The sequence below is a fragment of the Triticum urartu genome, chromosome 6A, assembly GCF_056163025.1.
Source record: "Triticum urartu cultivar PI428250 chromosome 6A, HENAU_Tu73, whole genome shotgun sequence".
Classification (NCBI taxonomy): Eukaryota; Viridiplantae; Streptophyta; class Magnoliopsida; order Poales; family Poaceae; genus Triticum; species Triticum urartu.
Window position 1 is genome coordinate 104,710,769 of NC_141878.1, and position 19,857 is coordinate 104,730,625.

Genomic DNA, 19,857 nt, shown 5'->3' on the forward strand with positions numbered 1-19,857 from the left:
GAAACGGAAAAGATAGCTGGGAACATATTCTGAGAGGGAGGTTCTAGGAAACACCTCCAAAGCCGTCTAATCACCATCGAACGAACGGCATTTTTCTGCTCAGGCAGTTTTCACCTCCGAACTTAGCCATTCTTACAAAATTGCCGTGGCAACTGTACTTTATTTGGCATGGGTTCACGGGGGAGAACGCTCCGAGAAGACATTCCCCAGATATTACGATCCAAAAGAAAAAGAGACGGAGGAAGTAAACAAACACACCACGCCAACAAGAAACCAAGGAGATCAAACAAGGGTCGAAACTAGTCGCGATTACCATAGGCAGCACACGGGGCGACCTCCCAGAATTTACAGGGTTCATCCAGAAGACGCATCGCATACGACAGGAAACGCAGCCCATCATCAGGTCTAACAACGGCTACCGCCACCACCCCTCTACATCAAGTCTGTCAGGGCAAGCAGAAAGGTTTTTCAGCAGGGAACGCTACGAGCATCTATGTACAACCAGTTCAGTTCAGTTCAGTTCCACGCCCTAAGCAACCACTAGACCCACTTGTCATCCGGGCCTCCCGCCCACTTGTCATCGCCACCTCCTGCCCACTTGTCATCGACGGCTCCTGCCTCTGGCGCTGAACCTGGCGCTCCAGCCTCCTGCTGGGGCAGTGGAGGAGGAGGCAGAGGCAGATCATCTTCTGGCGTTCCATCCTCCTCATGCTGGGTCAGTGGAGGGGGAGGAGGCAGAGGCAGATCATCTTCTGGAGCCGCAGCCGGAGAAGCTGGAGTCTCCTGCTGGGTGATCGCAGACGGAGGTGGAGTTCCTGGCGGCGGGCCTGGCAGAGCGGCTTCCAAGTCCTCGCCTGGAGCCGGCTGAGACGCCCCGGCTTCAGTGGCTGGTGCCGCGCCTCCGTCGACCGTTGGTGGTCGATCACGGTTGCGCTTCTTGAAGTGCATCTCACAGATGAGCTCGGCATGCTCCTCGTGGTTCTTCCTCACGTAGTTGTCCATGCACTTGATGTATGAGAAGTCTGTTTGGGTCCCATCTGATGACACCACGTAAAAGCACCGGCTGTCCTGGAAAACGTGGTGCTTGTTGACCTGCGAAATCAAACGAGGCCGTTAAGATCTTGCATGTTTTATTATGATGCGTCAGACAATAACACATTCCATCTCAGGGTTGAGCTGCCAGATCGGGACAGTAGCTCAGAATGCTGAAGGACAACTCTTGGCTGCTTGAAACGAAATACTAAGGAATTGTTGATCCAACAACTGCAGAAACTCATGGCTTAATGCTAGCCATTGAGAAGGGCTATCAGCGAGTGGTGCCAAAAACAGACTGTCAGGTGGTAGTTATTTTGTGGCAAGCAGGCAAGTGCAGTCAGCAGGTGGCCAAGTTTTTAGAGAGATGGAGCAGCTCATCTCAACAACTCAGGGATTTAAGTCTTCAGAATAAAGCTAAAGGTGTTTAACTAAAAATATATATATAGAAGGCAAAAGGTAGCACAAGAATCCATACCATTATATGATCAATTTCACCAGACACCTTCTTTTCCTTTTCAGGGTGGTGCTCCAGAACTTTTTCTATGATAAACTTTTCATCCTCCAGGGGAAGCCTTATGCCATCACTGCAACATTTAAGATAATGGCAAAAACAAATATATTTAAGATGGTATAAACAAAATAACTGTTTGGCAACCATGAAGCACACAAAGCAAACAAGTAAACTGTGAGATGATTTACCTTGATTCACGGAAGATCTTTCTGACCATTGTTACAATGGGTTCAATTTCTTGTAGAACCTTTTTCGCCTCAGCTGGCAGTTCGTACCGTGGTCTTGGTGGCCTCTCAACAGGAGGTCTCATTGGGGGCCTGCCTGGATTGTCTCTTTGGTCCCTCCGGTTTTCTTTGGCCTCCCATCCATCTGCTTTCCAGCCTTTGTTGTTGCCAGAAGCATTGGTCTTCCATTTATCAGTACTCGAGTCATCGGCTTGAGCAGAACCCCAGCCATCCCAAGAATCTGGCTGCTTTGCATCTGAACTATCTCCCTGGGAAACTGGAGCAGCAGAACCCCAACCATCCCAAGAATCTGGCTGCTTTGCATCCGAGTTATCAGGTCCCTGGGAAACTGGAGCAGCACCCCACGCATTATCTGATGGTGAAGCAGACACATTACCCCAGGACTCCTGCTGTGCAGTAGAAGTCTGAGCCTTCGCTGCCACACTCCCCCAGGAACCATTCCCTGCGTCCATAGGCTCTGTGATAGAAGCTTTAGCTGCCACACTTCCCCAGGAATCATTCTTTGTGTCCATAGGCTCTGCAGTGGAAGTTTTAGCTGCCACACTTCCCCAGGAATCATCCCTTGCATAAGTTTGAGCTTTCGCTGCCATGCTCCCCCAGGAATCATTCTGTGCATCAATATGCTTTGCGGTAGAAGGTTGAGCCACACCTGCTACACTCCCCCATGGATCATCCTGTGCATCAACATTCTGGGTTGGCACATGACCCCATTGGTCTTGCTGCATATTGTGATCCTTCACTTTCATTTTGTCCCAGCTAGCACCACCTCCATCAGTATCCCTTTTACCACTCTGATCGGCCCAAGTATCGACTTCAGCTGATCCTTCAGATGCAATATTTTTGTCCTTTGCGTTTCCAGTGCCCCACCCTCCCCAACCAGAGGAATCATTCTCCACTGCTGGGGGCGCATTCCAACATGACTTGTCTTGCTCTGCTGGTTTTGCAGCTCCTGTGTCACCAGCTGCAGCTGCATTATTCCAGCCTCCTTCCGTATCCTTTTTAGCACCCTGGTCAGCCCAAGTGTCGGGTTCAGCTGGTTCTCCGGATACAATCTTTTTGTCATTTGCAGGTCCAGTGCCCCAGCCTGCCCAATCAGTGGAATCATTCTCCACTGTTGAGCCTCCTCCCCAGTTACCAGAATCATTCCCAGCATTTGCATTTTGTTCCCAGCTTGCACCCGCCGTTGTGCCATTTTCCCATGAGCTGTCCTTCTCAGTATTTTGCTGTTCAGGATCATCTTCAAAAGTGGGCATACCATGGATCCCATCCATTTCCGGTGATAAGCAAATATCATCCATTGCGTTGTCTTCAACAAGGTAGTCCACATCATCCAAGAATGTGTAAGTAGCCTTTTCTTGGTCAGTCCTCACCAAGGCCAGGAAATCATACAGGCCATCACCGTATTCCTTGTTGCTTTTCAGCTGCGATGATCAAATATGTTATTTATATACTAGAAGCAGAGTGTCAAAAATAGACATAGACTAGAAACTACAACAAAAAAAGTAAAACATCGAGCCATTGATCTGGTGGACCATCTATTTATTAGTACATCACAACTGTTAGATTTACATAACCGTACCTAAACAGATTGTACCCAATAGATCTACATAATAGTACCTAAACAGATCACATCCATTAGATCTTCATAATAGTGTCTAAACGATAGAAAATGAACAGGCAAGATTTAAAAAGCAAAGAAGAACGGCTGAGATTTAAAGAAATCTTGGTGTCTATATGCTAGATGGTTTCTCACAAGTAGAAAGTTGTGGCAGGATTGCAATAAGAAAGATCCTCAAGAACTATGTTTAGCCCAAGGTTACAAACTTACAATTACAGCAATACATAAAATATCGGTTTAGCATATTTTACAATAGACCATGCATCAGCGACAACACAGCTCATTGCCATGGACATATGATCATGCCATGGGGATAGAGGCAACCATGCATGCATACTCGAGAAGGTCTCTAGCATGCATCAGCGACAAGGTCACTGGTCATCAGTATGCATCAACCATGAGTCAGATAAGAGAATAATACATGCACACAACAAGGACTCCCCAACACAACAAGACTTACTGCAGAATTAGTGATGTAGTATATGCATTTATTGATTTGCTTTCCTAGAAAACAGAAGAATTTAATTGCTTTCAGCCTTTGCCTCATAGATGAGCACAACCCAACCATATTGAAAATAGTGTTCATTAAACAAAGCACCTATTGACATGCATGCCACAAAAGAGAAAACAAAGCATTTGCTAGCCTATCACATGCTCCAATTATTTGCACTCTGACCTCACAGCGCCAAAGGTAATAATCCAAAAATTTACATTGCTGGCCTTTTTTCTTAAGTGGTCAGCTTTTGGCGTTGAATATCAGGGATGCGAAAAAGTTCTAGCACCTTTTGTAGTTTTGTAAAGATATCAATAATTACATTGCTTCAGATGGAGAAACAATAAGTCAATTAATAGGAGTAAGATGCGCATGCATATAAGCATATGGAGGTATGTAATTGCAGTACATAAAAAACACAAGTGCAATAAGGCAAGTGACAAATGCGTCGGTCACCTCTGCACTCTGCAGTAGACTGTGAAATTTTAAAATATTACAATATGTAGTCAATCTAGCCGTGCAAATGCACAGGCCACTCCACTAGTTAAAATATTGAAGTGTAATTTCACATGGTTGGATCATGCAGTGGAACGGCTTTATAGCAACATTCAAATTATTATCTTTGTAGTAAGAAAGAAAATAGTTTGATTGGCCCTACCATCTGAAGACCTTTTTACCCCCACTAAATATTGACTCAAGCTCGATTACTGATATGAATCGTAAGCTCCAGTGGGTTGAAAAACTAGCTTACCTGATTTTCGTTCCAAAGAATCTGAAAAGATGACCCAGTACCAAGTGCTGCATGCTTGCCCCACGAACAGGATGAGACCACAGAACCCAATGAATCAGAATGGCATTTCTCGGCAGCCTTCTCGAAGCATTTCATAGGGGTCTACAGAAGATCAGGAAATCAGCATAGTGCATGTGGTGATAAAACAAATCAGGAAATCTCAAAATGAACTTACAAGCAAGGTGGCCTCTGTAAAAGGTACTTGAACTTTTAATGAACGAAAGGTCGCCCTGTAACCACCATTGTGGAACCCATTCAAGTTCCCAGTGCATGTCATGCTGTTTGCCACAAGAACCAAATGGTCCTTCAGAATTCCTTTAGCAACCGTCTTCATGGTTTTCGAAAGGCGCTGCACAAAAGATCAAGCAAGAAAAATATCTAATGAAATAGGGCATAAATAAAGATAGAAGTTGACAACAGGTGCGGCACAAATCAACAGCCGCAAAACAGTTGTAGCAAAATCGCTTTTCATAATAAATATTACAACACTTGAGTCAAGCAGGATGAAAGGTAAATCGCTAGGCAGCAATACATGTCAGATTTAAATGAACGACAAATTTACGATATGTCAGTATCGAAACTGAACCCAAAAAACAGAACCAAACCATCAACTTAGTATGGTTTTGGTTTATGGTATGCATGAAAATCGAAAACCATATGGCCTCGGTTAGTTTGGTATAAAAATAGAAAATTCTAACCAATTGCCGAACTCCTCTCACAGCAAAATTCTCCAACAGGCAGAGCCACTCACGCCGCCTAGCCACCCACCAAAACACCACAGCGGAGCTCTCTACCTTGCCTTCAATCTCTCTCCTACTCCCCTCCCTCCCTCTCTCTTAACCCAGACATTACATGTTTCCTAAAAGTATGCCTCATTTTTTAATTTACATCAACTTTGATTAGTTTGGTATTTACCAAAACCAAATCTTGCTTTGATTTATTAATATATTTACCGAAGCTTCAGTACAGTATTTACAGGAAAACCATATTTAACAAACCAAATAACTTTAGCTAGTCCCAGTGGTACAGGTACAGTCAAACTTGTGTTCGGAAAAAAAGATTATTTTGCAAAGATCATCCTAAGTTAAGGAAAAAAACAGGACTCCTACCAAGTATTTGAAACCTTTGTCACTTCAGTTTTTACAAAAAAAAAACTCTCAAGCTTTTGCAAATAAATGCAAGGCTAACCTGAACAACTTGATCAAAGGAGCATGATATGCCAAGAAGTTCTCGCACTTGCTGAATACCATAAGGTATTGACCTTTGTGTGTCAATGAGGTTCATGACTGGTATACATGCATCCATGGCAATTCTCCATGCATCACCATTCTGCATAGCTTCCTTTTTCTCAACAATAATTTCTACTGCAGGCTCACCCTTTGATATCTTCTTTGTATGTTTAACCCAAGACGTTGCATCAGACCCAACCCACGTAATTTTAGCCTCTTGAACTCGAGGATCACCTGCAGAGCAAATGGGAAAAAAAACTTGAGCGGAGAATCCTTCGCACACTTAAGAGAAGAAGCTGGTAGAACACCACCAAAATTGTTAAATAAAATCTTTAATGTCCCCTTGGAGAAAAAGATAGTTGAGTATATATACATTAATTTCTTACGCATAACATTGCAACAAAAAAATCAGTGGACCAGAAAATGAAATGGAACAGCAAATTGCCACATGACACATGCTATTATTCTGTAGGCCCAGACAGCAATCATCCGTTTGCATGTCAACTAGTTGGCAAATCTGTTGTATTGTTGCACTGACAAATTTGCATTTTTTTCAAGGAAAATATCGATTATAAAATCTCAGCTGAATGGCATGCATCTATTGCATAAAAGGATATGTATTCATCATCAAAGTATGCAGGTATAAGGCCCCCTTTGTTTGGGCTACAGATTCCTGAGAATCACTTTGGCTGTGGATTCCTGAAAATCAGTTGTGGTTGTGGATTCCTGAGAATCAGAAGCTGGTTGTTGTTTACCTGCTGTTGGATAGTTCTAGGAACTGCAAGGGTTGTGAAATGTCAGTAATGTCCCTGAATGCTGAGCATGACGTTTATATGCTGATTCAGTGCAAATTAGCTGTTTTTCCAAGTATACTAGTTAGGTGCAAATTAACTGATCTCATATTCTTCTCACAAGATCATGCAAATGAAAGGCACCTGCACACGTATGGCTTCAGCAAGCATTGCCACGGCCGTGCTTTCCCCGCCTCGTGCTATCCCAGGTAAAAGTCCACGCAGGGAGTAGCAACAGAGATCGTGGGAGGCGGACGCACAGCAGGAACCCATGGGCGCCACAGGAGACGACGACTGGTGAGTCCCTGTGGGAGGCCGGCGTCCATGGTCAGCAGATGCTCGGCCCAACGGGGTGACGTCCGGCCAGACCATCTCGGGATGGACCCCTCGCAGTAGCGGAGCTACACAATTTTTGTTGGGCGGGCCAAGCTGAAGGAACGCATTGTTTTTCTCCCACATGACCCAACTTTTGCCTTCATTATTCACTGTTTTGGTCGTGGATTGGGCGGGCCACGGCCATGTTTTGTTTCAACTAAGCTCCGCCTCTGCCCCCTCGTGCTTTCAGCGGGAGGATGGGGGCGTGAGCCAGCAGCGGCGGTCCGTAGCGGGATCGGACGGAAGAGATGGGAGGAGGACGGGGCGAGCAACGACCGTGGGTGGGGTGAGAGCGGCGGCGGCAGGAGAGACTAGTTGCTGGGACAGTTCGCTTGGATAAGGTTGCGGTGGCAGTTTGGTTGTAATTTGGACTGCAAATAGGGGCAACGGCTCAGGACGAATCGTTTTCTTTTGTGGGAAGCTGCAGAATCGGCAGAATCACCAAAATTGCAGCTTACGGATTCACCCGTCTGGTAGTTCATTTTTTAGAATTGATTCTACGAAGCTCAATAGGAATCTGATGTGTTTGTTTCAGATTTTGATTTTGGAAGGCCTAGAATCTAGAATCACTAGCTGCAGCCCAAACAAAGGCCACCTAAATAAGGCATGTGAGGACACCCAAAAGGAGTAGACACTTGAAAACATTAGTCACAAATTTACTGTTTTGGTTCCTAAGTGTGTTCAGAGTTCAGTACCTGGCCCTAAGCATCTTAAACACAGGAACTCAGAATGCCCTACCACCAGTCCACTGAAAACAATAGCCTCATCCAAGAACACAGTAATAGGCGACTACCGACTATACGCATGATATATATACGACAGGTGTTGACAAATCAAAGTGCAGTACATCAGATCTTTCATCCAGTAAGATAGGAGAAACCAATTTATTTTTAACAAAAGACTGTAATTTAAGAATATGCAATGAATGAAATTTCCATGGCTGACTAGTTTCTGCAGCTAACAGTACCTTTTATGATTATCTCCAGAAGCACACCACAGAGAGAATCAGCTAACACATTCACTGCTTTCTCAACGGAATCAGATAACATAGGGATGTCCTCAGAAAAAGAGAACTGCAAACATGGAACCTTCCCATCACCCGGCTTCTGCGCAAATGAACATTCACTGCCAAGATTAAGGAGGAAAAAATATCCATCAGATCAACCTTAATAATATCAGCAATCACAGATTATGTCGCGTTAAACAGACAAAAGTGTGGTAACACTGAATAGTACATAACAAAGAGGTGGTTCCCAATTGATAATGTACTGAAGCTCCTTGTGTCAAGACAAATCCCCATTATGACATTAATGGATTAAGCTTCAGTCACACGGGTGCAGGGTGCCAGTTCATTGGTATGAATAACTAAAAACAGATTTGGGCATTGACTAGGAAGCAAATAGACGATGGATATAGTGCAACAACAAGAAAATACAAAATTTCTAACATACTTAAGCATGTTTTAGTATCATTGCTATAGAGCAGATAACCTCATGTTAAACTAAGAACGTGCAGAAAATACAAAGTTAACCCTCTGATCACAAATAAGTCCATGCAGCCATTTAGACTTCTCCATATAAAGTCATTCTATAACTGGCAATGATTACTCCTTTATTATACCCTTGGTGTCATGTTTAGGGGTTGGAATTAACATTTAAACAGCAACAGTGAATTGATTATGTAAGAGAAAGGGCTAGCTTGTGTAGGAATCACTGAAGGGCAGTAAAGTAATTTCGTGTGAAAGAAAATCATTTTGTGTGTAACTTGATTCTTGTGCATACAGCTAAAAAGGTTTCATTATTTGCAGTTGGGCGGAATATGAAGTATCATCATCCAGTAGGAAAATATTTTCATCATTACAGAATCGACCTTTCCCCTTCTTTTTTGTTACAGCTATACTACTTCAATGGAGTGAAGATATTTTGGTCGCAAAGAGTGCATATGGCTACAATTGAGGTTAGCCATCTTCTCACTCGCCGCCTCAGTATTTCATTCTGAGTTGGTTATTTATCAGATAGGTCAATCTCACTAGCCCACACACAGGTGACAATTTTAATCCTGGGATGCCGAATCGGTGGTTAGATTTTTTATTTCCCCCTTGTCATCGACGTAACGCCCTATCCCGAAACACTTCACTTCCTAACATAATCTTCCACATCTTGTCTTCATCTAAGGTATTCACAGCATGTGTTTACAACACAGTACACATGCATGTGAGAGAGCATGTTAAAGAATCTATGTATAAAAACATGAAGGAAACATTTACAGACAACATTAAGAATTCAGTTTTCATGTTGAGATATTAGGCATTACCCATCTTGATCAAAGACAACACAAGTATACAATACCCTGAAGCAAAATTAGCATGTCACCAGCATCCAGTAACTACTACCAGCTAAAATGAGGCCTACCTCAGTCCTGAGCAATAGCCATGGTATCTAAGATGTAACAGAAAACCCAATGCAGAGTAGAGAATAAAAAGTTTACCAAGTAGAGAAAGTAATCTTTTTAAACAGGTGACCAAGAGTTCCTTTCTTATTGGCATGTTTCCCAGAAACTTCTTGGCATTTCTGAAGAATCTCATCAGTGCTAACGTTTATCTTTTCTAAATGTGCCTGCAAGAAATGCATACATATTCATATGCATCATATATACTTATAAAAACACAGCCTGTATGTGAAAAGCTAAAAAAACATCACAATACCTTTTCAAGATGAATATGGCCAACAAATGCTGGCGTGGCTTCTGAAATTGCATCTAAACTAACTTGTTTCTTATACCTGGAAATGCAGATGTCATATCCGTGCTATTTGGCGCAAATGACAACAAATACTAAAAAGAATGTATAGAAGTAACTAGAATGACGGCATGAAAATACATACTCGATGCAGATGTCAGTGGCACAATCCTCTAGTGTGACTCTCTTTAGGCAACCCTGCACTGCAATAGCAGCCTTCTCTTTGCAAAATTTCTTGGGGCAAGAGCAGTCATTCAGGAACAGGATAACTTTTCGATCCTTCGCATCATTTTTATAGCTAACTTTTGTCTTAAGTATTTCCTGTTGGTTTAAGAAAATGTTAAACAGTAGGTACAACATAGCTTGAGATACCGATGCATATGATAGTGATTACATTAGTTTACAACATAGTTACCTTCATCAACTCCCATGAAGTATTATTACTCTGAGAAGAGTCCAAGACAGCCTTATAAGCGGGGTTGGAGATAGCAGTGGCAGCTAAGACACCCACCGGTTCTCCAGGAGCTATAGCACTTGGAAAATCTGTGTCATCTTCTTCTTTGTACTTCAGCTGCATGATTGAATTGCTGCAGATGTTTCTCACAGTTCCATCATAGCATATAACTACGTCTCGCAAGATGGCCATTAGACTCTTGAACAGAGTTCCTGGTTCTGTCAACCCTCTTGAGGAGCGGACAATAGTTTCTCTTGTACATATAGAATGTACTAGCTCCTCATAAGGATTGAGACCATGAAAATATGCACTTCGCACAAGACCATACGCCTCTGGTGGGTGTTGAACTCCATCTTCAATCGGTGGGTGTCTATTGACAAAACTTGAGAAGCAATCGTCCACCAGACACCTTGAATAGAACTTCCCCTCGCGGTAGAGCTGCGGACCAACAAAAGCAAGCTGTTGAACAACTTTTGACACTGAAGAGTCACTCTTTGGGTCAATGAGAAGACCAAGACGAGAGGATTTCACGACAAAATCTGCAATTTGTTGTTTGACGTCCTTCAGATTGTTGTCAACTCTTGTTTCCACAGACTGGCTACTCGAGCACCTTGACTGCTCCAGTACAAGAGACTGCTTTTTAATACACTCCTGTGCTTCTTCCAACAAAGGCTTGGGTACACTAAAATCTTGCAGGCTTACACTAAAGCCATCCAGAAGCAAGAATTCCATCAGAAGGGGTTGCAGCGCATTCAAAAACTTGAGCGCATCTCCTGGTCCCTTGACAGCAAGAATGGAGGACACCAAGTCCGAAAACGAGGCCTGAACGGATTCTTTGTCAATATCCAGTCTTATGACAGTGCTGTCCCTAACTAGGAATCTATCCCCTTCACATGTCAATTCTGCTGGCAACGCACTTTGCATTATTTGTGCGATTGTCCAGCATGGCTTAGACTTGACCACAGCAGGGGGAGGAAGAGAAAGCGACAGGAGCATTGCCAGCTGGTTTGCTGATTCTTTGCTTAACATGGTTCTAGAAGACATGTGCTTCAGAGCAAGCAAGCTGTCATTCGCTAGCTGGAGATTTACTTTTCCGTTGTGTGAATTAGTCAGTTGCTTCTCCACGCTGAAAAGTTCCAATGCTTCCGCTTTAGCAGCAAGTGACTGAGGATAATAAATATGCACACAATCACCATCAAAATCTGCTGCAAGAGGAGAGCATATAAGGGGGTTGATTTTGACAGTATGATCATCGTGGATGTATACAGTAAATGCCTGGAGAGAATGCTTGTGAGTACTAGGTGGCCTGTTAAGGAACACAACATCACCATCAACAATTCTTCTACTGATCGTTTGACCCACTTTAAGAGTGGTATATCCTTTTGATCCTACAGTGATTGCATATGTTGTTTGACCATCTCTATAAGTCAAACACAACCCCTTGTCAACAACCTCTTGCAATCTATTTATGTTGATATCTGTAACCTGTTCTTCAAAAGTAATTCTTTTTGCCACTTCAGAAGGCAGTCCAACTACATCTGCTCCAATATACGGGTCTCCAGTAAGTACACTGCGTGATGAAAATCCTGATCCTTTGCTGATAAAAAGTGTTCTCATCTTTTCGAGCCATTGTTTTGTTGACAAATGAGATGAATCTGTGCTAACTGCAAATCTCTTTGCGTCTTGAGGACCCTTCAAAACAAAAGAGTCGAGTTTCCATGAATCAAAAGAAGCACGATTAAACTAGACATAAATGAATCTGGTCAGAAAATAAATGCAAATGGCTCTGATAAACAAGCACTAGGAGATGGTTCTTTCATCAGCACACCAAGAATACTGCGAAGGTGCCAGAGTTCTCTAATGGTGATGGATAAAAAATATGTGGTCAAGTGCCCAGAAAGCTCTTCGGTATGATTCTATGGGAAGTCGAAATTTGCTAACACTCAGAAGAGGATAGACACAATCATATCGTGAAGATTCCTAACTTTTTGTCAAATACACAAAAGAATTCATGCTGTTCATAGAACCAATTGTAATCCTGTAACTTTTAACTAGGTGATGATTTAGAAGCAAACTTGAACAGTCTGACTGAAAATTCATGCACCATCTAAATATGAATAATTAGATAATTTGCTTCAAAATCATGACACATACCTTTGTAGTTCCCCTGAGCTGTATATATTGGCCAATAGAATGTTGCAGATCAGCTGATTCAGAATCATGTGACTCAAAGTTTGGGGAACCAGATCTTGATTTTTTTATTTGCTCTATCTTTTGAAGTATCTTTTTCAACAAAGATATAGAGATGTCCTGAAACAAAAAGCAAAATAATATGGGATATTGTAGGTATAAACCAGTCAGTAAATTACAAAGATCCAGGAAATGCACAGAAGAAAACTCACATAGGACATGATGCTCTGCCCATCTGTGAATTCTGGAATATAGAGGCAGTTAGGTGGTACTGGAAGATATTTCATCACATATCCAGGCTGAGCAATGAATCCCCGTGCAGCTAGCTTTTTTTTCGTGTCATCCGGAATCTTCTTTAATATATTAAAAGCCTGGCAAATAATACAGGAATGAGATAGTAGGTTGCTGGATACAAAAACACTGGTAACTCAGTAAAAAATAATCAAGGGACAAGTAATTGTTAGCCCTTGGGCCTCAGGTACTGTGATCCTTACTTTAGGCATTACCATGTTTTGGGGGGTAAAGAATGGATGTCACTCATGAGATTAACATTCCAGGATATACCACCCTACAGATTGTAATTGTATAGAAATGCATTCCGGAATATACCACCCTACGTATCATTCGAAGGTAATTGACCTTATCAAGGGATGAAAGCTCCTCACACGTGGAAAGACAGGGAGAAAATGTAGTTCATCTGGTAAATATGTAAACAGAAAAACAGAACATCTATCTGGGCATGTGCACCAGCTAGTCTTATCCAGCGACACTTCTCAGACGTCCGATCTAGTACAATCCGCAGCCCCCATCAGCGATTTGTGTTCTTGCGTCAAAAGGTACTGGGAAATTCCTGCGGGTTGTACTACTTGAGATAAGGGTACAAGATACCCTCAAAATGCAACGGTCATATCTCCAAACGCCTTGGCCATATAGGGTACTCCTCCAGAAAAACAAAAAAAAAGAAAGGTACCGGCAAATATATATTTCACATGTCGGTACCTCTTGTGCACACATCACCTATTCTTGAGATTTTTCGGAACGTTTCAAACAGCATAGTTCTTCCCAAACTTAAAGGGTGTATCTGGATCTTTACTGTCCAAAGAAGCTACAATAACATCTTGAAAACAGAACAAGGTGAAATTATTACCTCTACTGGAAGCAATGTCCTACAGTGAGAGGCTCCACCATGGTGAAACCCCCCATATTTGTCAAGGAAGTCCCAAGAGCGTTCTGTCATATGTTTCTTTGGGGGTGCTCTCAACTCTAAACGAAATGCACCATCTTCTGTCTTGATTTCCTTCAAATATAGTGCCGGGAGACCCTAAAAGAAATAAAGATGAGAAACATCAGTTGACACTCATCCAGATCGCACTTGTCGTAGTGACATGCTGTAAAGTAGGAAGCCATTCACTGATTTAAATAAAAATAATGGCACTGGTGATAGTCTCTGATGCCATGGTTGTTGGTTATATCTTCCAAGTTTCAGTAGCATTCTGAATAGGTAGCATTAGAGGAATTATGAGTACAGTAAATTCTGGTGACAATATGTCACATACCAAAATAAAACTAAATCAAGTACACTATTATGGCATTCCATTTCTCTAAAGAAAAGAACTTCCCAATCAATTAGCACCTATGTGCATAACTTCAATTTGAAAAAGAAAAAAGAACAAGAAGAACCCGCAATCATACTCAAGGTTACCAAGCCAACACTATAAAACAAGAGGTGTGGGATATGCTCTCTCCTACCGGACTTCTGGTTAAGTTAAAGACCAGCTACCTATATAACTTGGACTAAATACGAGTGAGGTCAAATTCAAAACACTGGCATAAATGGCTACTGCTTGAAGTATGGCATCTATCAAATTCAAGGCGTAAGAAGAATATATTAAGGTTGACAAGTACCCGACAGTAGTGACATGCCGTTACCGACACATTTTCCTTTCCATTCTTCTGTTTAACCTGAGACATGAAATGTCAAGATTTAGATCGAAACAGGGAAATCGGTATAGAAGAATAACATGGTAAGATTAAGCTGTTTTGACCAATACATACCTTTCCTTTCTTGATACGAAGGCACTTCAGACATACCATGCTCAGTAGTTGCCTAAGCTCACTGACATGACACGGGTGATATACAGGTACAGGCAGCTCAATGAACCCGAAATGCCCTGGAAGGTCATATTGATTTTATTAGTAACAAGAGAAAAGGGATCCTGGACTGCTAAAGGACAATGTTTGGGGCATGAAGAAAAACTAATGAGAAGTAGTTTTAGAACCTTCGCATTTGCCGTTTTCCGTGGCACCACATGACTCGCATTTGCCTGTTTCCAGTGGTAAGCCAAGGAAAGGGTTCCCAAGCTGACTAGGATGAGTAACAGGACAGTCATTTATAGAGTAGGTACACTGCAGAACACAAAATTTTGCACATTAGTAATGTTCAAAAAACAAATACTCCTCACCATAATATAACAAAAGCGGTGATGAAAAATTAAAAAAACTGTGCCGTTAAATGATTGCATAAAAAATCAAACATTTGATACACATGGATGGAGTAGCATGTAACAGTAAGTAATCCAGTTCATGAATGGACATTTATATAGCTTAGCTAATGGAACAACAATGTCCCTGTATCAGTCATCCCCCAAAAGGAAAAAGGAAAATGTCAGAACTCAATATTATCTATAACATATAGCCCGCAGGGTGTTCTCATGGCATTTATCTTGCAAATACAGAGAACTTTTTGCGACTGTCCAAAGTAACCTCGCAGACCGATCAAAATTACTGATTTCAATCAAATATTCATGAAACAGAGGCAGCTCTCTCAAACTTGAGAGATCACGTTGACAGTCTTTTTAGTCGAGCATGCATCTCTGCAAATCCGATAGTAAATTCATCAAGAAGAAGAACGTACTATCTCCTCCTCAGTGGATAGGCTAAGCTTTATGCTCTTGATGGCACCTTCGGCGACCAGCACTGCCGATTGGTCCTCCTCCTCCATCGCTCTGCAACCGAAGGGACAAACCAGTCACATAATATACAGTTAAAAGAATGAATCGATAGATAAATAGATGAGCGATAAGCAACAACCCCAGGCGCAGGCCCAGAGACGCCCCCAAGAAAAAAGAACCCAAAGAAAAACAGAAACCAAAAGCCCCCAAAAAGATCCAAAACAGATGAATCCAAGACTAATTTCGTCAGAGATGAAACCCACAGCACCCAAAACGAACTGACTAATCGATCCTCCCGGGGACATCCGTATGTCCTGGCGCCCTACACTGACCGCGAAAAGAAAGGGGAATTTTTTTTCTCCCTGCCAAGAAAGCAAGAACCATCAAAACTCACAGGAACGACGCGAAAAGACCCGACTTTTTCCCTGCCAAAAGCAATCCAAAACTCGCCGCGAAAACCACACTCCATACAGACGCGGAGACGCGAACGGCATGAACGGACCAAAACCCGCCCCCAAAACCCAAGAACCCGCATTCCGGGGGACCCACCGGCCAGTCCCCCGATCGCCGGAATCCGGGCCGCATTGCGGCGACGGGGCGGGATCGAAGTCCCGGTCCAAGATTAATAAAAACTCCCCTCGCTTACCAGACGCTCCACCTCGCCGGCGCCGTCCCCCCGTCGTCGTCGTCGCCGCCGGGGCGCCCGCCTTCCCCGAACCAGCCCTAAAACCCTAGAGCGGCGGAGCGGCCGGAGAGAGGGGAATGGGAGGAGTTAGCAGCGGCGGAGCGGCCGGAGACGCCGAGGAGGGGCCGAGGACGCGCTTTTACTGTGGGAGGGGGTGCGGGAGGGGGGGGGGGGGTGGTAGTGGAGGTGGAGGTGTGCCGTTCCGCGTGTCTGTGGGGACTGAGCAGTCGCCCCTCCGGCAGGCACAGAGAGAGATGGGGGGAGAAGAGGCGAGCAGGTGGCAGGTGAGGTTACCACCGCCCGCGCCCGTGCCCGCGCGGCGGCTCCGCTGCACGCCCACGACCTGACCCTCCTCGCTGGGCGGTGGGGCAGGGGAGAAGGGGTTCCACCTGTCGGTGGGGCGGCGGGTAGGCTCGTCGGTGCGGATCGGCTCGGTCGCGCCGTTGGGGGCCGGGCTGGCTTGACCGGTGGCAGTGATTCAGTTCTAGCGATAGCGAAAAACATTTACACCCCCAAACATTGGCAAATATTCATGGCAATTATGGAGTAGCATATCGTCAAAGGCGTTTCGAAATTGCTAAATCATGGACCTCGTTGCTGTGCAATGGAGGAAATTTACTACTTGTTTCAACCAAGGAAATAAAAAATATATTGATCGGTCTTTGCGTAATTTTACGGAAAAAAAGCACCGAGATAATCGCCAGGAATGGCGTCGAAGGTTCGTCATCTTTCTCGGCACGTCGTTGTTGGTCGCGGACGGAGCGCCCTTAAGTAGAAGCCGCCGCAACTGGAATAGCCACGGATCTAAGTGTCAGATCTAGATTATTCCTCGCGCGCCTCACGACGGCGTCGGAGGACGTACCGAGGACCAAACTACAAAGGGAAGCCGCCACCGCCACCGCGCCGACATGCCTTGCAAACCCTATCATCTCCGTCCACAAAGGACAGTATGGATCTAAGCCCAGGAGCAATCGAGGGCGCCGTAAACGACATCGAAGATAGGAAAGGTCGAGGAAACTTACTCGTTGGGCCGGTGCCGCCGCCACGAAACCCTAACCCTAACCTATCGGCGGGCCAGCGTCGAGGTATCGGGGTTCCCACCCCTCACACCACCGAAGAGGCATGAGAAGGAGGAGGCCCTACGGCCTCAAAGCCAACGATGGTGAATGGCGAGGATCGAGACTCGCCCTAATCACCCCTCAAGCGGAGGGGGAAAAGGGGTGATAGAGATTTGCCTTTTCTAAACGCCAAAATGATGCATAAATAAATGATATTGTGTGTGCTCCACGACCGGTCCCCCGCGTGATAGCCTCTTCTGTATATTTCGGGAAATGGTAGCCGTCCGATCTAGCCTTGATTCCTCCGACGCCTACGAGAGTCTTGCCATGGAGGCATTGACCTACTCGTGGCGTTGACTTGGGTGTAAAATGATACGAATTTTGATAAAAATAGATCAAAAGGTACTCACAATTAGATTTCTAACATGAGATGAGGTGCCAAAGAAAAAGCTTAACCCCAAAAAAGAGAAGCAATTGCAACGAAAGCACACCAGTGGAGGCGGGAGGGAATATTACAACCCTGGAGGAAGAGGGAAACGGAATCGAACAAAGCTCCTCCGAGCTTTTATGTGTTGGCTTCAAAACTAGGAGGCTAGTTTTCTTTGTCGGGAACTGCAAATGAGCTTGTTATATATGGAGGGTTACCGATGGGAGGTCCTCGTGGTGCCTCGTCGCCGATCACATCAATTTTCTTTGCTCAATAATGTTTTACTTACCCTCGATCATTATCAACCTCACTCTATAAAGCATGTACCAGCACAACATTTGTTGGGTGCCAGAGGAGACATATGGAACATAGGTGGTTGGCATGGAAGGAATGAAACACAGTGATAAGAATATGACGGGGGTCGTTTCGATGATTGTATATTGCTTTATGCTAGATTGCGTGTATAAGCATTTAGTGTATTCTTAAACTGGCAAACGAAACCCATACAATGATTCTCTGGCATACGCGGTAGCCATTGATTACTTGTCATATTGGTTTCACCTTATAGATGTATGACTGAAACCACCTGTCTCGGCACAAGAATGGTAAGTTTTTTTTGGTACATTTTTGCAATATTCCAAATGATGGTTTGAGTGGCTATGTAGTCTCTGTTTACCCTGGCTATAGCTCGGGTTAAGTATATATGTGTCTAGCTAGCGGTGGTGAGGTAATGGCGCCATCGGTGGTGAGGAATAAGACCTAACTGTCATGCCGTTGTTTTGTCGATGTTGTTTGGCACTGGCAGAGGTGGAAGAGCATCTTCATTGTACCCTGGTCGTTTTGATGATTAATGACAAAAACATATGAGAGGACTAATAATTTTAATAAGTTTATTTTAGGACTTTGGACTAATTTCTATATTCAGGTCCATGGCTTTGTCCCATGCCAACGATTTTTCTAGTTGTTGTCCTCCTTGAGATTCTAGTTTGTAGTATATCGGTATTTTGGTTGATACAAGATCCACATTAAGCATACCATGAAGATGGCACAAGAAAAGACTTTGGTTTGAATCCAAGAACAAATCATAAGACAAAGCCAACTATAAATCCACTCCCTAGTCATCTTTGTATTAGTTTCATAAAACATGGTACTTCCTGAGATTTTCTTCCGATAGAACTGATGGGGAATGAAGCATGAAAATAAAAAAAAAATCCTACAAAAACCCATGATCAATCTAGGAGATGCATAGCTACAAGAGGAAAGTGAATCTACATACCCTTGTAGATCGAAAGCGTTAACGATCTAGAGATCGTGGTTGGCGTAGTCCTACACGTGCCGCGATCCAATCTGATCCAAGCACTGCACGAGCGTTCAAGCATCGGGGTTCCCATCCCTTACACCACCAGAGAGGCATGAGAAGGAGGAGGCCCTATGGCCTCAACGCCAACGATGGTGGATGGCGAGGATGGAGACTCGCCCTAATCACCCCTCAAGCGGAGGGGGAAAGGGGTGATAGAGGTTTGCCTTTTCTACACGCCAAAATGATGCATAAATAAATGATACTGTGTCCTCGATGCCCGGTCCCCCGCGTGATAGACTCTTCTGTCTAATTCGGGAAATGGTAAACCTTGATTCCTCCGGCGCCTACGAGAGTCTTGCCACGAAGGCATTGACCTACTCGTGGCATTGACTTGTGTGTAAAATGATATGAAATTTGATAAAAATAGATCAAAAGGTACTCGTAGTTAGATTTGTAACATGAGACGAGGTGCCAAAGAAAAATGTGAGTTTAACCCCGGAAAAGAGAAGCAATTGCGGCGAAAGGACACCATCGGAGGTGGGAGGGAATATTACAGCCCTGGAGGAAGAGGGAAACGGAATCGAACAAAGCTCCTCCGAGCTTTTATGCGTTGGCTTCAAAACTAGGAGGCTAGTTTTCTTCGTCGGGAACTGCAAATGAGCTTGTTATATATGGAGGGTCACCTACGGGAGGTCCTCGTGGTGCCTCGTCGCCAATGACGTCAATTTTCTTTGCTTAATGATGTTTTAGTTACCCTCGATCGTTATCAACCTCACTCTAGAAAGCATGTACCAGCACAACTTTTGTTGGGTGCCAGAGGTGACGTATGGAACATAGGTGGTTGGCATGGAAGGAATGAAACACAGTGATAAGAATATGACGGGGGTCATTTCGATGATTGTATATTGCTTTATGCTAGATTGTGTCTATAAGCATTTAGTGTATTCTTAAACTGGCAAACAGAACCC

General features: G+C 43.8%; 1 protein-coding gene across 2 annotated transcripts; it reads right to left on the reverse strand.

Annotated features, from left to right (window-relative positions):
* Positions 1-282: 282 nt before the first annotated feature.
* Positions 283-17,254, reverse strand: NRPD1B (nuclear RNA polymerase D1B). Of its 2 annotated transcripts, none has more exons than XM_087526824.1 (19): positions 17,127-17,254; positions 15,383-15,473; positions 14,748-14,874; positions 14,524-14,639; positions 14,374-14,430; positions 13,616-13,789; positions 12,681-12,839; positions 12,433-12,588; positions 10,240-11,970; positions 9,970-10,145; positions 9,792-9,867; positions 9,575-9,702; positions 8,055-8,212; positions 5,881-6,155; positions 4,868-5,041; positions 4,654-4,794; positions 1,735-3,212; positions 1,511-1,619; positions 283-1,092 (listed from the first exon to the last, which is right to left on the reverse strand). In XM_087526824.1, the coding sequence occupies exons 2-19, from the start codon at positions 15,467-15,469 to the stop codon at positions 541-543; spliced, it is 5,874 nt and encodes a 1,957-aa protein (XP_087382950.1). In that variant the 5' UTR covers positions 15,470-15,473; positions 17,127-17,254; the 3' UTR covers positions 283-540. The 2 variants fall into 2 exon arrangements, with proteins under 2 accessions (XP_087382950.1, XP_087382949.1); XM_087526823.1 differs by lacking the exon at positions 17,127-17,254 and adding an exon at positions 16,066-16,284.
* Positions 17,255-19,857: the final 2,603 nt, after the last annotated feature.

Coding starts and splice junctions, on each gene's coding strand:
- NRPD1B (XM_087526824.1), bottom strand. CDS start 15,469: ATGGAGGAGGAGGACCAATCGGCAGTGCTGGTCGCCGAAGGTGCCATC. Junction 1,620..1,734: donor AAGATCTTCCGTGAATCAAG/GTAAATCATCTC, acceptor TAAATGTTGCAG/TGATGGCATAAGGCTTCCCC. Junction 1,093..1,510: donor GTGAAATTGATCATATAATG/GTATGGATTCTT, acceptor TTGATTTCGCAG/GTCAACAAGCACCACGTTTT.